The following is a 14,173-nucleotide window of genomic DNA, read 5'->3' as shown; positions in this document are numbered from 1 at the left end:
AAAAAAAACTTTTAAGGGTCCAATGATTCACATTCTCTATAATGGATTTTGAATATTTATTCTTATTTATTATATAAGAAATAAGAAATAACAATCAAGAAAACAATAAAGGTTTGTATGGCTGTCTACAAAAGTATTTGAGAAGATAATTAATCAATTCTGTCTAGAGAAAAAACAGGTAATCACTTAGCGAAAAAATTGATGAAACCACAATTTTGGTTGGCTTTTTTTATTTTAATAGTAAAATTTGAAATGATGGTATTTATTTATTTTTGAACATTGTCGAGGGATTCAAACTTTAATTAATTGCGAGAATGCATATGCACTTATCATTTAGTTATGTCTTGACATATAAATGATGATAGTTAATTTAATTAGATAATGATAAGAAATTCACATTTTTCTCTTCAAAGAAAGTTGTAAGAGTCTAACATTAACCTATGTATGTTTGATAAGATACATTGATGATTAAATTGTATGGATATTTTTTTAATGTTATAAAGAATTTTGGGTGTAGCTATAGCATCAAACTTTTTGTAACTGAACTGATTAATAATATACAAAACAAACAACATCACCAATTTCAACATTCAAATAAATTGGCCAAATATATAAATTCACTCATGAACTTTATTATTTCAACTTTGTGATGCCTCAACTTTTACTCTGATTCATTAAACACTTCGGCTTATAAAATTAAATCTATTAAACACTTCACTTTTCAATTTTATTTTATTGAACAATTGAACTTGCAAAATTAGATTAATTAAACATTCATTATAAAGTTTAATAAAATTAAACCTATTAATCACTTCACTTTTAAAATTTATTTTATTAAACACTTCAACTTGCAAAATTAGATTAATTAAATACTCATTAAAAAGTTTAAATTTATGAAAATTATTGTTTTAAAAAGTCATGCAGATAAAAGCCAAAATCATGATAGGTCATTCGCAATGTTTAATGTGCCACAAGTTTAAAGTTGTAAAATTCAAGAGTGAATTTATGTATTCAGCCCAGAAATCTATTGCATTGCATAAAGAAAATGTGTACTAAAGCTTAGCATCTAAAAATAAGTTTTTTTATTGTTACGTTTATTTTATAAAAAAATGAAAATTTTATTTAGAAAAAAAAAATAAGAGGAAGAAAGAGTTAAAAAGGTAAAATTACATGATTTAACACATGGTAAGATAAAGGATCAAACATAATTAAACCATTTGACAATACGATATTTATTAAAAACTATTAAAACTTCCAAATTTTCAGATTTAAACTCTTCAAATTTAAATTTTCCATGATGATCTCTTTTGTTTTTGCCCTAAATATTCAAGTTCTCAATTTATTAGAAGAGCATTGAGTTTGTTACAATAGAAATTTATTCATCTTGTTCTAGCTTTTTTTTTTTTTTTTTTTTTTTTCCAACTTCTCTACCAAGTCCACGATATATTTCATTATTATCACTATGTTTTTCAATTATGTCGATTGTTTTATTCATCCTTTGATACTCGTTTTTATATCCTGATCATTTGCACTTGAAACTTCCTTTTGGTTAACTATTTTGCTCGTTTTCTACATATATTTAGCATAATTGAAAATACCTTGTGCAATTTCCCAATAATTTACGAGATCGTTTGTTCTCATCTTTTAGTCTCTTTTAAGCAATCTTTTTAGTAAGGAAGCTCTTCCGTTTAATCCATAAGTCACTTTTCTATCTTTAGAAATTTTAATATATTCAAAGTGATGGGAGCTGAGAATTATTCGGCGGAAGCAAATTAGTATCGAAACAAGTACGAAAGTAAACTAAAACACCAATCACATAAGCATTAATTTGTTTTAGAGCAGAATCACTCATCGGTGTTTTTTCTAGAAAGTCACCTTGTAGTTTTCTGCTATGTGACTTTAATTAATTCTATAAATTTTATTTTTTATTTTTATAAAAAAACTAAAGACAAGATAAAAAAAGAACCATCTGTCACATGAATTTAAAAAAAACGTTAAAAAGATTTAATCCTAATTATTTTTCAAAGTTGTATCTCATTTTCTTTATAAAAATTTGATATTTTTAGCCATAATTAAATTTTATAATAAACTTATTTAAATAAAAATGTTAATTGTTATCATGGTGATATTAATAATAGAATTTTAAAATTTTAATTTGAATTTGTTTAAAAGAAAATAAATGAGAAAAATTTTCAAAAAACTTATATGACTTGAAATTAGAACATATTAAATTATATAAATTGAACACATATATATGAACCTACCCCTTCTTTAAAACTAAAAATTCCACCATTAAACCAAGTTTATGAACGGATTTTTTTAAGATATTACAAGTTGAATTTCGTACAACAACAAATTTATAGGTTATTAAATTTAAAATTATATTGAAAAAATGTAATTACTATTTAATTTTTATTTCAATTTTAATATTTATTTTTGTATAAAATAATTAAAAACCTTTCCACGTCTTTGTAATAAATGAAATTATGAAATAATCATTCCTGAAAACGCCAGAAAATGATTCATTCACTTACTAGTTACAATTCCAAGCTTATTAATAAGAAACGAGAAATAAAAGACAGTATAGACAGGACAACAGAGTAGGACCAATGTCCGCTGCAATTTGATGATACGTCAATAATACATTACATTCTCTAAAATAATTCATAGCTTAACAGTTAATCAAAATCACCAACCGCAGAGCGGGACCTCCATTTTTGAATCTTTTTAACTTTTTCTCTATCTCTGGTTTTCCATTTCAGGATCTTAATGCTAACCCAAACCCGCTTACTCATAATAATACTACAGTCTCTCTATCTATTCTTCTCACAATTTCTTCTTCTTCTTCTTCTTCTTCCTTTTGCCGGCCATATTGCCACCTACATTTGTCAGATCTGTTTGTCCTTACACATACACTCTCTCTCTTCAGAGAAATCTAGGGTTTTTGCTTGTTCTCTCTCGCTTCCTTGTATGCAGACGCATCCTAATTCAGATTGAATATTAGGGCCTTCCATCCTGAGTCAAACCCTAGTTTCTTTCGTAATGCCAACCTCACGAAGCTTAATTTCATGTTTTAGTTCGAGCATAATGCCAGTTTAGTATCAGAAATCACCACTGGCGGAAATCGGAATTCTGAAAATTTTTTAATAATGCAGAGCTCAGCCAGCTCAGTAGCGCAACCTGAGGCCATATTGGAGTGGCTTCAAAAGGAGATGGGGTATCGGCCGTTGGGACCGTACAGTGCCCCTACGAACAAATCGCAATTGCCCTCCACTGATGCGCTTCGGAAGATTTGTCGGGGAAATATGATACCCGTTTGGAATTTCTTGATGAAAAGGGTGAAATCGGAGAAAACCGTGGAGAGTATAAGGAAGAATATAATGGTGCACGGTGGTGTTGAGAGTGGCAGTTCAGTAAATTTGGGAAAGGAGGAGGGTCGGAGTAAAGGAGCGAGGAGGAAAGAGAAGGTGTTGGGGGAGAGTTCTAGCTCGGCAGAGAGTAGGGAGGCTGCTTTGCAAGAAAGGGAAATGGCAGCAAAGGAGGTGGAGAGGTTGAGGAACATTGTGAGGAGGCAGAGAAAAGATTTGAGGGCAAGAATGATTGAGGTCTCAAGAGAGGAGGCTGAGCGGAAGAGAATGCTTGACGAGCGTGCAAAAAACAGGTCTGGCGTTTGAAAGTTTGATGCAATTTCGTTCTGTATCATGATTGCACAGTTTAAATGGTTTTGTGTGTTTATTTCCAAGGACAGTGTTGTTTGTCGCTCTGGCATTGAGGAATGGAAAAATTGCTTTATCTAGAGTTGTTTTACACGTGTGCAAGAATATGTGTAATTTTTCTTGTAAGTTATCAGACTTCTTTAATTTACTAATAATACATATAGTGTTATGGGAACTAGGGAAGTGATGGATGCAAAAGTTGGATGGCGTGGATTTTATTAGTTTTGAGAGGAATGAAGAATTGCATCTATTGTCTTGGCCTATAATTAGGTGGATCTATTTCTACTTTCATAGACAATGCTAATATTATATTCTCAGTGGTAAGAGGGAAACATTCTAGAGATTTTTTTTTATAATTTTTTTTGAGGAATTGATGGTGTATGGTTTTCAATTTGGAATGTAGGATTACTTGGATTGTGAGACCACTTATTTGTTAATTATGATGATGGTGCATCAGCCTAGTGGCTGTGCATAGTTACTTTCAACACTATTATATGTTGTGCCAGGGCTTTGTTATTTTGCACTTGAGAGTGTCTGCGTCTTATTGCACTTCCACTGTTCGTATTGGACCTCCAGAAAATAAAAATATTCTGCCATTTCATTTCTGTGAATTTGAGTGTTAAATCACATTTCATGGATACGAATATGTGGCTGTTTCAAGATTGCTAAGTATTTTATTGATTTGGATATACGCAAGTGCCCTTAGTTTCGGTAATCGTAATTTTTATGTGAAACTAGATATTATACTTCTATTCGATATTCTTTTGTTAAGCTATAAAGCATTAGATAGTCTGCCGAGATTCTGATTTATTTTGCTTCATGGACCAAGAAATTTGGTTCAGGATTCTGAAAGTGATGAACTTTGCTTAGCATTGATGATTTATTATTGCTACTGCAGGCATAAGCAGGTGATGTTGGAGGTTTATGATCAGCAATGTGATGAAGCAGCAAAAATATTTGCCGAGTATCATAAACGTCTTTCTCATTATGTTAATCAAGCAAGGGATGCTCAAAGGTCAAGTGTTGACTCTTCCATTGAAGTAGTTAGCAGTTTTAGTGCAAACAGTGAGAAGGAAGCTGTGTATTCAACTGTTAAGGGCACTAAATCTGCGGATGATGTCATACTTATTGAAACAACTAGAGAAAAACATATTCGGAAGGCATGTGAATCTCTTGCTGTTCATATGATTGAGAGAATCCGCAACTCCTTTCCAGCTTATGAAGGAAGTGGTATTCATTTGAATCCTCAATTAGAAACAGCAAAGTTGGGTATTGATTTTGATGGAGAATTACCAGATGAGGTTAGAACTGTTATTGGAAATTGCTTGAAGAATCCTCCACAATTACTTCAGGCAATTACAGCATACACTTTACGACTGAAAACACTGATTTCTAGAGAAATAGAGAAGATTGATGTCAGAGAAGATGCAGAAACCTTAAGGTAACTTATATTTTCGCATCATTCCATATTGTGGCGTATAAGATCACTTCTTTCGCTGTTTCTCAAAGTTGAAATGATTGCATATCTAGCATTATTTAAATACAGTTTTTGCCTATTGTTATTTGAGAGTCTTGGAGCAGTCTTTTATTTGCCATACGTATACCCCAAGTGTAATGTTGCTTGCAGAATACAGTATTTGGTAGTCTACTCCCTTGATTTGATCTTACATGGTGCGAATGTCTAAATTGATATTTTGGATATCTTTTAAATCCTATTACCAATACTAAGTAGCAGTAAGAAAATTATCCTGTATTTCGCATGTTTGTTTCTGGTATAATTTGCATTTGGCAGACTGGGAATGGCTTTTTTCTTTTCAACAAATGTGAAATGAATGTCAAGTTAAACTGAATATTGTTAACATTAATGCTGATGAAAAAATGCCTTTACAACCTTACTGTGGTCCCATAGTTTCACACGTAGTTTTCTCCCCCTTGCGTTTGTATGCAAGTCCTGCAGTACTACGAATTATCCACAGCTTTGTGCATCCCCGTTAATACTAAATGTTTAGCTGGGATCTTCATATAAGAGATGTATAAAACATCTCTCAATAGATCTAAGTTACAAAATAATCAGTCTTATGTTTTGCTTGCTACTTTGGTGGAAGAGAAGCATAATGCATCTTTCAATTGATCTAAGTTACAAAATAATCAGTCTTATGTTCGCTTCACTCTCAGTTAAGCCATGTACTGAGAAAGGTAGATTTTTATTGTAAGTTTGGTGGGAGAGGCTTCAAGAATGAGTAAGACTTTGGGCTATGGCATTGTCTGAAATTTTTATAATATGGTGATTGTGGCAACAGAAGTATCTTAAATCCTTACTGTTGGACACATGTTGGTGTTAGCTCCATTAGAATCTGTATTCCTTGAACAAATAAGTGAAGGTTTGCGTTTAGCCAAGAAAACAAAGCTGAATGTACATTCATCTCAATGATTTCTCATAATGGATATGCAAATTATTTTTATTTTGTTTATTGTAAAAATTTATCTACTAATTTTACAGTGGGTTTATCTCTTAACATTAGGATAATCAGATTAATAATTTTTAATTTCTTCATCAGATACAAGTATGAGAACAACCGAGTAATGGACATTTCTTCTTCTGATGTGAGCTCACCATTAAATTATCAACTTTATGGCTATGGAAAGATTGCAGCAGATGTGCCCTCTAAAGGAACTCAAAATCAACTTCTTGAACGACAGGTTTCCCTCTTTCTAGATGTTAGCTTCTGTATTTGTAGTAGATCTTATAGTTTTTGTGAAAATAATCTGTCTTGTATGTTTACTTTTGAAGTTAATGTTTCTTTCCCTGCCCCATAAAGTCTTATTTGTCAATGAGGTTAATGACTTTGGGTGCCAAACTCATGCCCTGCTAGTTTTGAAGAGGCATGAACAAATGGTTTTGCATTTATATGTTTTCTTTTTTCATATATTGTGTGTGCATGTACATTTTAGCAAAATCTGTTTTCTCTAATCTTTTCTGGCTATGTTTACTTGATGTTTGTTTTATGTTGTTGCAGAAAGCTCATGTTCAGCAGTTTTTAGCTACTGAAGATGCAATTAACAAAGCTGCAGAAGCTAGGGACATGTGTCAAAAGCTTATAAAACGCTTGCATGGAAGTGCTGATGTAGTTTCATCACACTCACTTAGTGTTGGAGGCACATCACAGAACATGGGCGTCAGGCAATTTGAGGTAATTTCTCAACCTAATCTATCTATAATCTGTGTTTGTTAATTATTGTTGTGCTTTGTTGTTTGCCTATTTCAACACTTGCTTCCTCATATTGAACTTCGATTAAACAATGGTGCGTGTATCATTAATTTTGCCTACTGAGTTCACCTTTTTTTGTGACTTCTGCTTGTTTGTAGAAAATATTTTCTTGGTTAAAAGGAAAATCAAGTCATTTTAAAGGAAAACAATTTCCTTTAAGTGAGGAAAACAGTTTTTGAATATTGACAAACTTATTATAACAAAACAAAAAGCTTATAAACACATTTATTAATTCATAGATTACTGATAGTCACTGTTACTGACCACCTCATTGCTTATCGCCACCATCACTGATCATTGACGACTTTCACTGTTTTTAGTATTAATAATAAAATTTTAAAATATTATTTTGTAGTCTTGTAAATTACAATTTTAATATTTTTTAACTGATTTTTAATATTGCGACCAAATTCTTGGGAATTACTTTCCCAATGTAAATTATTTTTTAGAAACAATGAGCCTAAAATATATTTCGTTTCTTTTTGGTCTATGATAAAGTCATTGGCATCTCATAGGATCAAGAATCTCATCGCTAGACCATAATCTGTTTAGCTAAATGAGGTTTGAAGGGCTTGATACTTTGACAACTATATGTTAAACGATTTTCATCCTTTTATAACTCGATAATCTATTATGACCTTCCTAGGCAAGTTGTTCCTGGGTGTTGATTTAGGATTTAATCTTGGTGGGATCATTAACGAGACTTAAGCGTGGTAAAAAAATAATGTGTTTGATTTTAAGAAAGCTTAAGTTCAGCATAGTTGTTGCATTTTTGACAGCTTGTTTTTGGCATAAAGTTGTATACTGTTGTAACATGTATGGGAACGCTTCACTATATTGTGGCTTCCGAATTCCATAATTTGTACTTTGGATTATTACCGAGTCATGGCAAACTGTAATGATTTCTCAATTTTATGGATAGTACCTAAAAAAGGCCCTTCCAAAATCTGTGTGATATGTGCCTTTTCCTCCCATTAGTTATTTTCACTGCCAAGTGCCAGCATTATACTGTTGGCATTCATTCCAATTCTAGCTTTGCCTGTCTGGAAACCACTTTTTTTCTTCCTCCAAAATGTTTCATTTCTACCTGCTGCTGCTTCTGCTAGAAATATCTGAATCCTTAATGCAAATGGACATATTATCTTGAAGGACACTTTACAGTGTTGATGTTCTACGCTAAGCATAGTTACCTTGAGAGGCGCATTTAGGCTAAAACTATCGTAAATACTAATATAGCTAAATTAATTGGACCATGATTTTACAAGCCAAGTACTCTAGGACATTATTTCCCTTTGTTTGATTTTTTTCTGCATCTATCTTATACTAAATTTTCAGGTTTCTAACTGCATTTACTGCTTACAATGCACCTGTGGTTTTATGGCTTAACCAATCCCTCCATTCTCGTTATGCAGTTGGAGGTTTGGGCCAAGGAGAGAGAAGCTGCTGGACTAAGGGCAAGCCTGAGTACCTTGACATCTGAAATTCAGCGATTGAATAAACTGTGTGCAGAGAGGAAAGAGGCTGAAGATTCTTTGAGGAAGAAGTGGATGAAAATTGAAGAGTTTGATTCACGCAGATCTGAACTTGAAGCCATATACACTGCTTTACTGAAGGCTAACATGGTATGATATCAATTATTCTGTAATTTTCTGAAGTGGTCTGTCTGATATTTAGTCTAGTCTTGTTTTGATAATTGTTGATTCATTAGTTAGAAAATTCAAAATCCCTGTCTATCGACTTTACTTTTGAAGAAGAATTTACCCACAAATATTTGTGTCTTGTTATGCAGCAAAAGTGAATGTGATTTGCACAAGTATTATTTTTATGTGCTACGGCTGATGCCTGGCTTATGGGAAGTATACCACAAAGACCTTTTTGTAAAATTTTTTAAAGCCGGTGCCTAAAAAAATGAAATAAGGTGACAAATACAAGCTATTTGAATGAAATCCTCGAAATAATTCTTTTAGCTGAGGAACAGAGTGGCCAACATCATTAAATGGTGTGAATTTCTTCTCAGCCTCACATTTCATAAGATGGTATTAATTCCTATGGTATACAAGTAAAAGTGGGAGGCCCTATCTGGCATCAATCAAGCTGAGGTAGGACCAAAGAAATTGAAGCCTAGATATAGAATGTACTCATGAATCTTTCTATTGATGTAGCTAAAGTATAAACCGAGTGGAACAGAAGAATGATTATTGACTCTCAATTAGATTCGAATTAAGGATTAGTTGAGTCAAGTTGAATTGTGATGATGTTAAGAAAAGATGAATATCAACAGACCTTCATAGCTGCCTGAATGAAGAACAATGTGATCAACCCATTCCACATTCCTCTTGCATATAGAAACTTAAATAATCACGTGTGTCCCTCATTCTCAAGTTTTCTGCTGTTGTATTTATGGATAATCGCAAGCTTGTGATTAGGAATAGTTACATATAGCCAACAAATTGGATTCTTCAATTGTTGCGTTCTGACTTCATCTAAGACATTAGAAAGTTCATCCATTTACTGTAGTTTTGTATCCTGCACTTCTATGGTAAGTGAAGGTGTCAAATTTAATGTTTGTTCATCTTGTACCATTCTCCAGAGTAGGCAAGTTTGGAAACCTTTAGGGGGTCAGCACACTGTTGCATCTAGCTAAAATACAACCTGTTCCATTCCTCACATAAAAGGTGCTTCTCAATCAACACCCTTCAGGGAATTTTGAAGTTTGATGACATCCTAGCTAGCCAAGTCCTAAGGCTCAGTTTTGCTGGTGACATTAATGTTTCATATGATAGTTGATCTGTGCTTATTAATAATGCATATGTGCAGTATTTGTTTTATTTTCTTCATTTGATGCCTTTCCATTTCTTTAAGTGCACTGCTGTTTTATTCCATATGAACTGTATGGAATTTGGAGTCAACCAAGGAAGTCAGTTATACTTATGCTTCTGTTTTTTGCCTTGTAGGATGCAGCTGCATTTTGGCATCAACAGCCATTGGCTGCAAGGGAATATGCGTCAAGTACCATCATTCCAGCATGTGCAATTGTTGCAGATATTGCAAACAATGCAAAAGATCTTATTGATAGAGAAGTTACTGCGTTCTCTCAGAGTCCTGATAATAGCCTGTACATGCTTCCTTCAACGCCTCAGGTTTGTAAAATTGCAACACTAGTATCTGTTGTCTAATCCTAGTTGATATGCAATTACTGTGGCAAGGAACAAATCATAATTTTCTCATATACTATTTTAAATATTTGTCCAAGGGGATAAACCATAATCCCTCAATCACGTTTCTTCTTGTTGTTGTAGATGTTTTGGTTTGTCTTTCTGGTTTGATAAATTAAATTTTTTTTTAAAGAAGGCAGCCCGATGCATGAAGTCCCGCATTGCACGGTTCTGGGGAAGAGTCGGACCACTTTGGATCTATAGTACGCAGCATTCCCTTGTATTTTTACAAGATGCTGTTTTCACGACTTGAACCTGTGGCCTCAAAGTTACACGGCGATAACTCTACAGTTGCACCTAGGCTGCCCTTCAATACATTAAATTAATGTCAATAAAATATTTATGCTCCTTTGACACCTTTTCCTTTCTTTCTTTATGTATTTTACATATTAAATTCCATCAGGCACTCTTGGAGTCCATGGGTTCTAGTGGATCCACAGGACCTGAAGCTGTTGCTGCTGCAGAGAAAAATGCTGCTTTGTTGACTGCAAGAGCTGGTGCTCGGGATCCATCAGCAATTCCATCCATCTGTCGTGTATCTGCTGCCCTTCAATATCCTTCTGGTGAGTTCTTATTTATCTCTAGCTAGATGCATGTCTATCTTTTAGTATTACTTTTTGGTTGGGTACTGACAGTTACAGCAGAGATTTTATCATTTACTCGTTACGTTTCTACCAAATACTGAATTAATAAGAATTAATTGGATTTAAGCCATGGCATATATTATTTGCGGTGACTGAAACATGTCTAAAATCTGGTCAGATTTCATATCAATTAAACAAATTGCTTGGGTTTTTCTGGAAATATGTATTTTGTCTTAGTGTTCTAGTTGCTGTCAGCTTTCACCCTTGGAAGACCACACATGTTTCAGTTTTTGGCTCCTAGTTGGCTGGATGCCAATTATCTGAATAATGTGATAAATTTTTAAAAGTCCAGCTGAAAGCTAGACTTGTTCAGTGTGGTCTGATAATATATTTTTCTTTGGTAGCATACTATTAATGAGCTTCTTTGAAGAAAATGAATATCCCATAGAAGTTTTGGAGATTTTTCCCCCTTATATACTAAGGGCTGGCCAGACCACATTCCTTCCTGTGCAGAACTCTTTAACCATACTTTTGAAGCCTAATAATTGTTGAAGGCAAAGACAAACACTAGCCTTTGGCTGTACACAAGTTAAAATGAAGAATTAAGAGCGATAATATGTCGTTGACTGCTGAATGGAGTAAATGTTTCTCCTTACTCTAGATGACTTTGGTAGTTAGTTTCAGTAGCAGCAAAAGTTTAACTGTTAGAGGTATTAAGTTGACAATTAGTCATGGTCAGTTGACAATATTCTCTGTTCTAGATATAGTCTAGCTGTCTATTCCTGCCAATGGCGGCTTTAATGTCAATTTATGTCTGTAAGATTGTTGATCATACCTTGATATGAGTGCTGAAAAGTGGTTTGAGAAATTGGGAAAAATTTTAATGACTTGGCATGAGTTTAATATATTGCCTACTGGTGGGTAGGTGGGATGCATCGAATCATGCCCAATGGCCATACATGGTCTTATTTTCATTTATTTTATTCCACTTGAATGATCCATCATTTACAACCAGGTCTGGAGGGTTTTGATGCTGGTTTAGCATCAGTGCTAGAGTCTCTGGAGTTCTGCTTGAAACTTCGTGGCTCTGAGGCTAGTGTATTGGAGGAGTTGGCAAAGGCAATCAATCTTGTCCACATACGACAGGATCTTGTTGAAAGTGGTCATGCATTATTGAATCATGCATACCGTTCTCAACAAGAGTATGAAAGGTAAATCGAATATGGATAAATCTGTTTTATTATTTGATTACAAAGTTATTCATGGAGTCCCTTTTTTTTTTTTTTTTTTTTTTTTTTTTGGAAAAAATATTCTGCATTCAAAATAATCTATTCTCCTTTTATTATATCTTGACTTGGAAGACCGAAACCAAGTTGTGTAGGAAGTTAAATAATGACTTGTTCCAGAAGTTTTGCCTATTTGTTAAACTTTGGTCAGCTTTGATAAGTTTAGCAGTTGTTCACTATGCCATGCAGGACTACAAATTATTGTCTAAGCTTGGCTTCTGAGCAAGAAAAAATTGTCACTGAGAAATGGTTACCTGAACTTAAAACAGCAGTTATGAATGCTCAGAAGTGCTTGGAAGATTGCAAATACGTGCAAGGTTTGGTGAGTAACCACAGTAATCAATAGTTAATTAATGTTTCATTGCACCAGTTCCATGTCTTTCAACTAATTTTTTTTATATAATTCTGAAATTAATTATCAAGTCTTTCATGCATGTTACTTCAGCTTGATGAGTGGTGGGAGCAACCGGCATCTACTGTTGTTGACTGGGTCACTGTTGATGGACAAAATGTTGCTGCTTGGCACAATCATGTCAAGCAACTTTTTGCATTTTATGATAAAGAGCTCTTGTAAAAACTATCGATTACCAGTGCCAAAGAACTCCTAGTTCAGTTGCTCATACTTGGACATTTTGCCATAGCTGTGCTGTTATGTAAAAATTACTTCAGCAAGTACTGTTGGAAGCATGAAAAAATCCTTGGAGATGCAAATGAAGACATTTAAGAGAATCTTTCGATTTGTTATGTAGAGTGAGGATGGTGGTTGGATGCATTTTGAATGGTAGCCACGGATGCATCTTCTATCGAGAGAAGGGGGACAGTGATTAGGCATTTTCCATTCACGATTCAAATCAAGGGCATAATCTATTGATTTAGGAGGTACAAGAGATATTCCGGGAGGATCTCGCATGCTTTGAGGGTCTTATGTTTGGGAGAATTGTTAAGTTTTCACCACTAATTTTGTATAGAATGGATCTTCAATATAAATTATAATGTCTTGTATGTTAGCCATTTGTTGTTCTTGGGTTGTGAGTTGGTTTGAGGCTTTTCAATAATGCCATTTAAAAAGTTGTAATTCTAACCATTTGTATTTGTAGCTTAATCTGCTTCACTACAACTATTTTTTTTTTTTTAATTGAATCGAAGGGTCTTATGTTTGGGAGAATTGTTAGCTTCTCTTAAAATTCACATGATTAGGGTGGAAAACAGCAATTGGCTCGAAAGGTGCTTCTCTAATGTGAATCAATGTGTCTATATAGAGTTCGTCTACTGAAGAAATAATTTATTTAGGGAAAGAGCACGAGCAAGAGTTTAACTTTGTTTTCAAATTTATTATTCCATATTTCTCGTTTCAACTGTAGTTTAAGATAATTATAGAAAGTTAAAAAAATTATTAAATAACTTAAATTCTATAACAAAAATAGGCTTCTTTTATAATTAATCCTAATTTGAATGAGCAAGAAGTGGATAATAAGTTGTAAGAGAAATGCAGCTTGGAAAGGCTCAACAACTTTGAGATTAACAAAAATGGAGTAGACCCTCATGTAGGATTTGCTTGTAAATCTTATTTCAGGAAGGGTTCAGTTGGGGATTGGAAAAACCATTTATTATCAGCTGAAATGAAACAAAGACTATAAAACGTTACCGTTTACCAAGATTTTAAGGTTAATTTGATTATGTTTTAGTGTTAGAGTTTAGTCTCTTTATTCTTCTCTACAATAATTCATGTTGTTCCAAAGTAATTACTCTCTGTTAATCTCAAACCCAATAATTCAGTCGTGTAATCACAATGTTTTGAATTCAAAAAAAAAAAAAAAAAAAATCTTTATAGTTATTTAGAAGAAAGGGATATTTCAATATCCAAGTCTTATCTGTTAGCCACATCTCCTACTTTTTTTATATATTGGTAATATTTGTCAGCCAAAACAAATTTAAAGTTGAATTGCGACATTTGAATGAGCCGACAATGAACATCACCACTAATTTGGCCCGTGAAGATTGGACATGATGATGTGGTTTCATCACTTAAATACACACTTGTTCCGTGAACCAAATGAAGCTCATTGCCTCATTTCGATTTCGACAAAGCGTCTACTTCAGATT

The 14,173-nt window shown here is 33.4% G+C and overlaps 1 protein-coding gene across 2 annotated transcripts; it reads left to right on the top strand.

The window, feature by feature from the left end:
- Positions 1-2,642: 2,642 nt before the first annotated feature.
- On the top strand, positions 2,643-13,235 carry AUG5 (HAUS augmin-like complex subunit). 2 transcript variants are annotated; one of them, XR_002285860.3, is made up of 10 exons: positions 2,643-3,661; positions 4,615-5,157; positions 6,275-6,416; positions 6,734-6,907; positions 8,398-8,607; positions 9,940-10,125; positions 10,604-10,763; positions 11,800-11,995; positions 12,240-12,392; positions 12,516-13,235. XR_002285860.3 is itself a non-coding variant. In XM_012232686.4 (10 exons), the coding sequence occupies exons 1-10, from the start codon at positions 3,150-3,152 to the stop codon at positions 12,642-12,644; spliced, it is 2,385 nt and encodes a 794-aa protein (XP_012088076.1). In that variant the 5' UTR covers positions 2,649-3,149; the 3' UTR covers positions 12,645-13,235. The 2 variants fall into 2 exon arrangements, 1 of the variants encoding a protein (XP_012088076.1); XM_012232686.4 differs by having other exon boundaries at positions 2,649-3,661; positions 12,260-12,392.
- The last annotated feature ends 938 nt before the right edge of the window (positions 13,236-14,173 follow it).

The sequence above is a fragment of the Jatropha curcas genome, chromosome 4 (genome assembly GCF_041381405.1).
Source record: "Jatropha curcas cultivar XTBG-Jc1 chromosome 4, XTBG_Jcur_1.0, whole genome shotgun sequence".
Lineage (NCBI taxonomy): Eukaryota > Viridiplantae > Streptophyta > Magnoliopsida > Malpighiales > Euphorbiaceae > Jatropha > Jatropha curcas.
The sequence above is the reverse complement of the archived record's forward strand: the minus strand, read 5'-3'. Positions and strand labels throughout refer to the sequence as shown.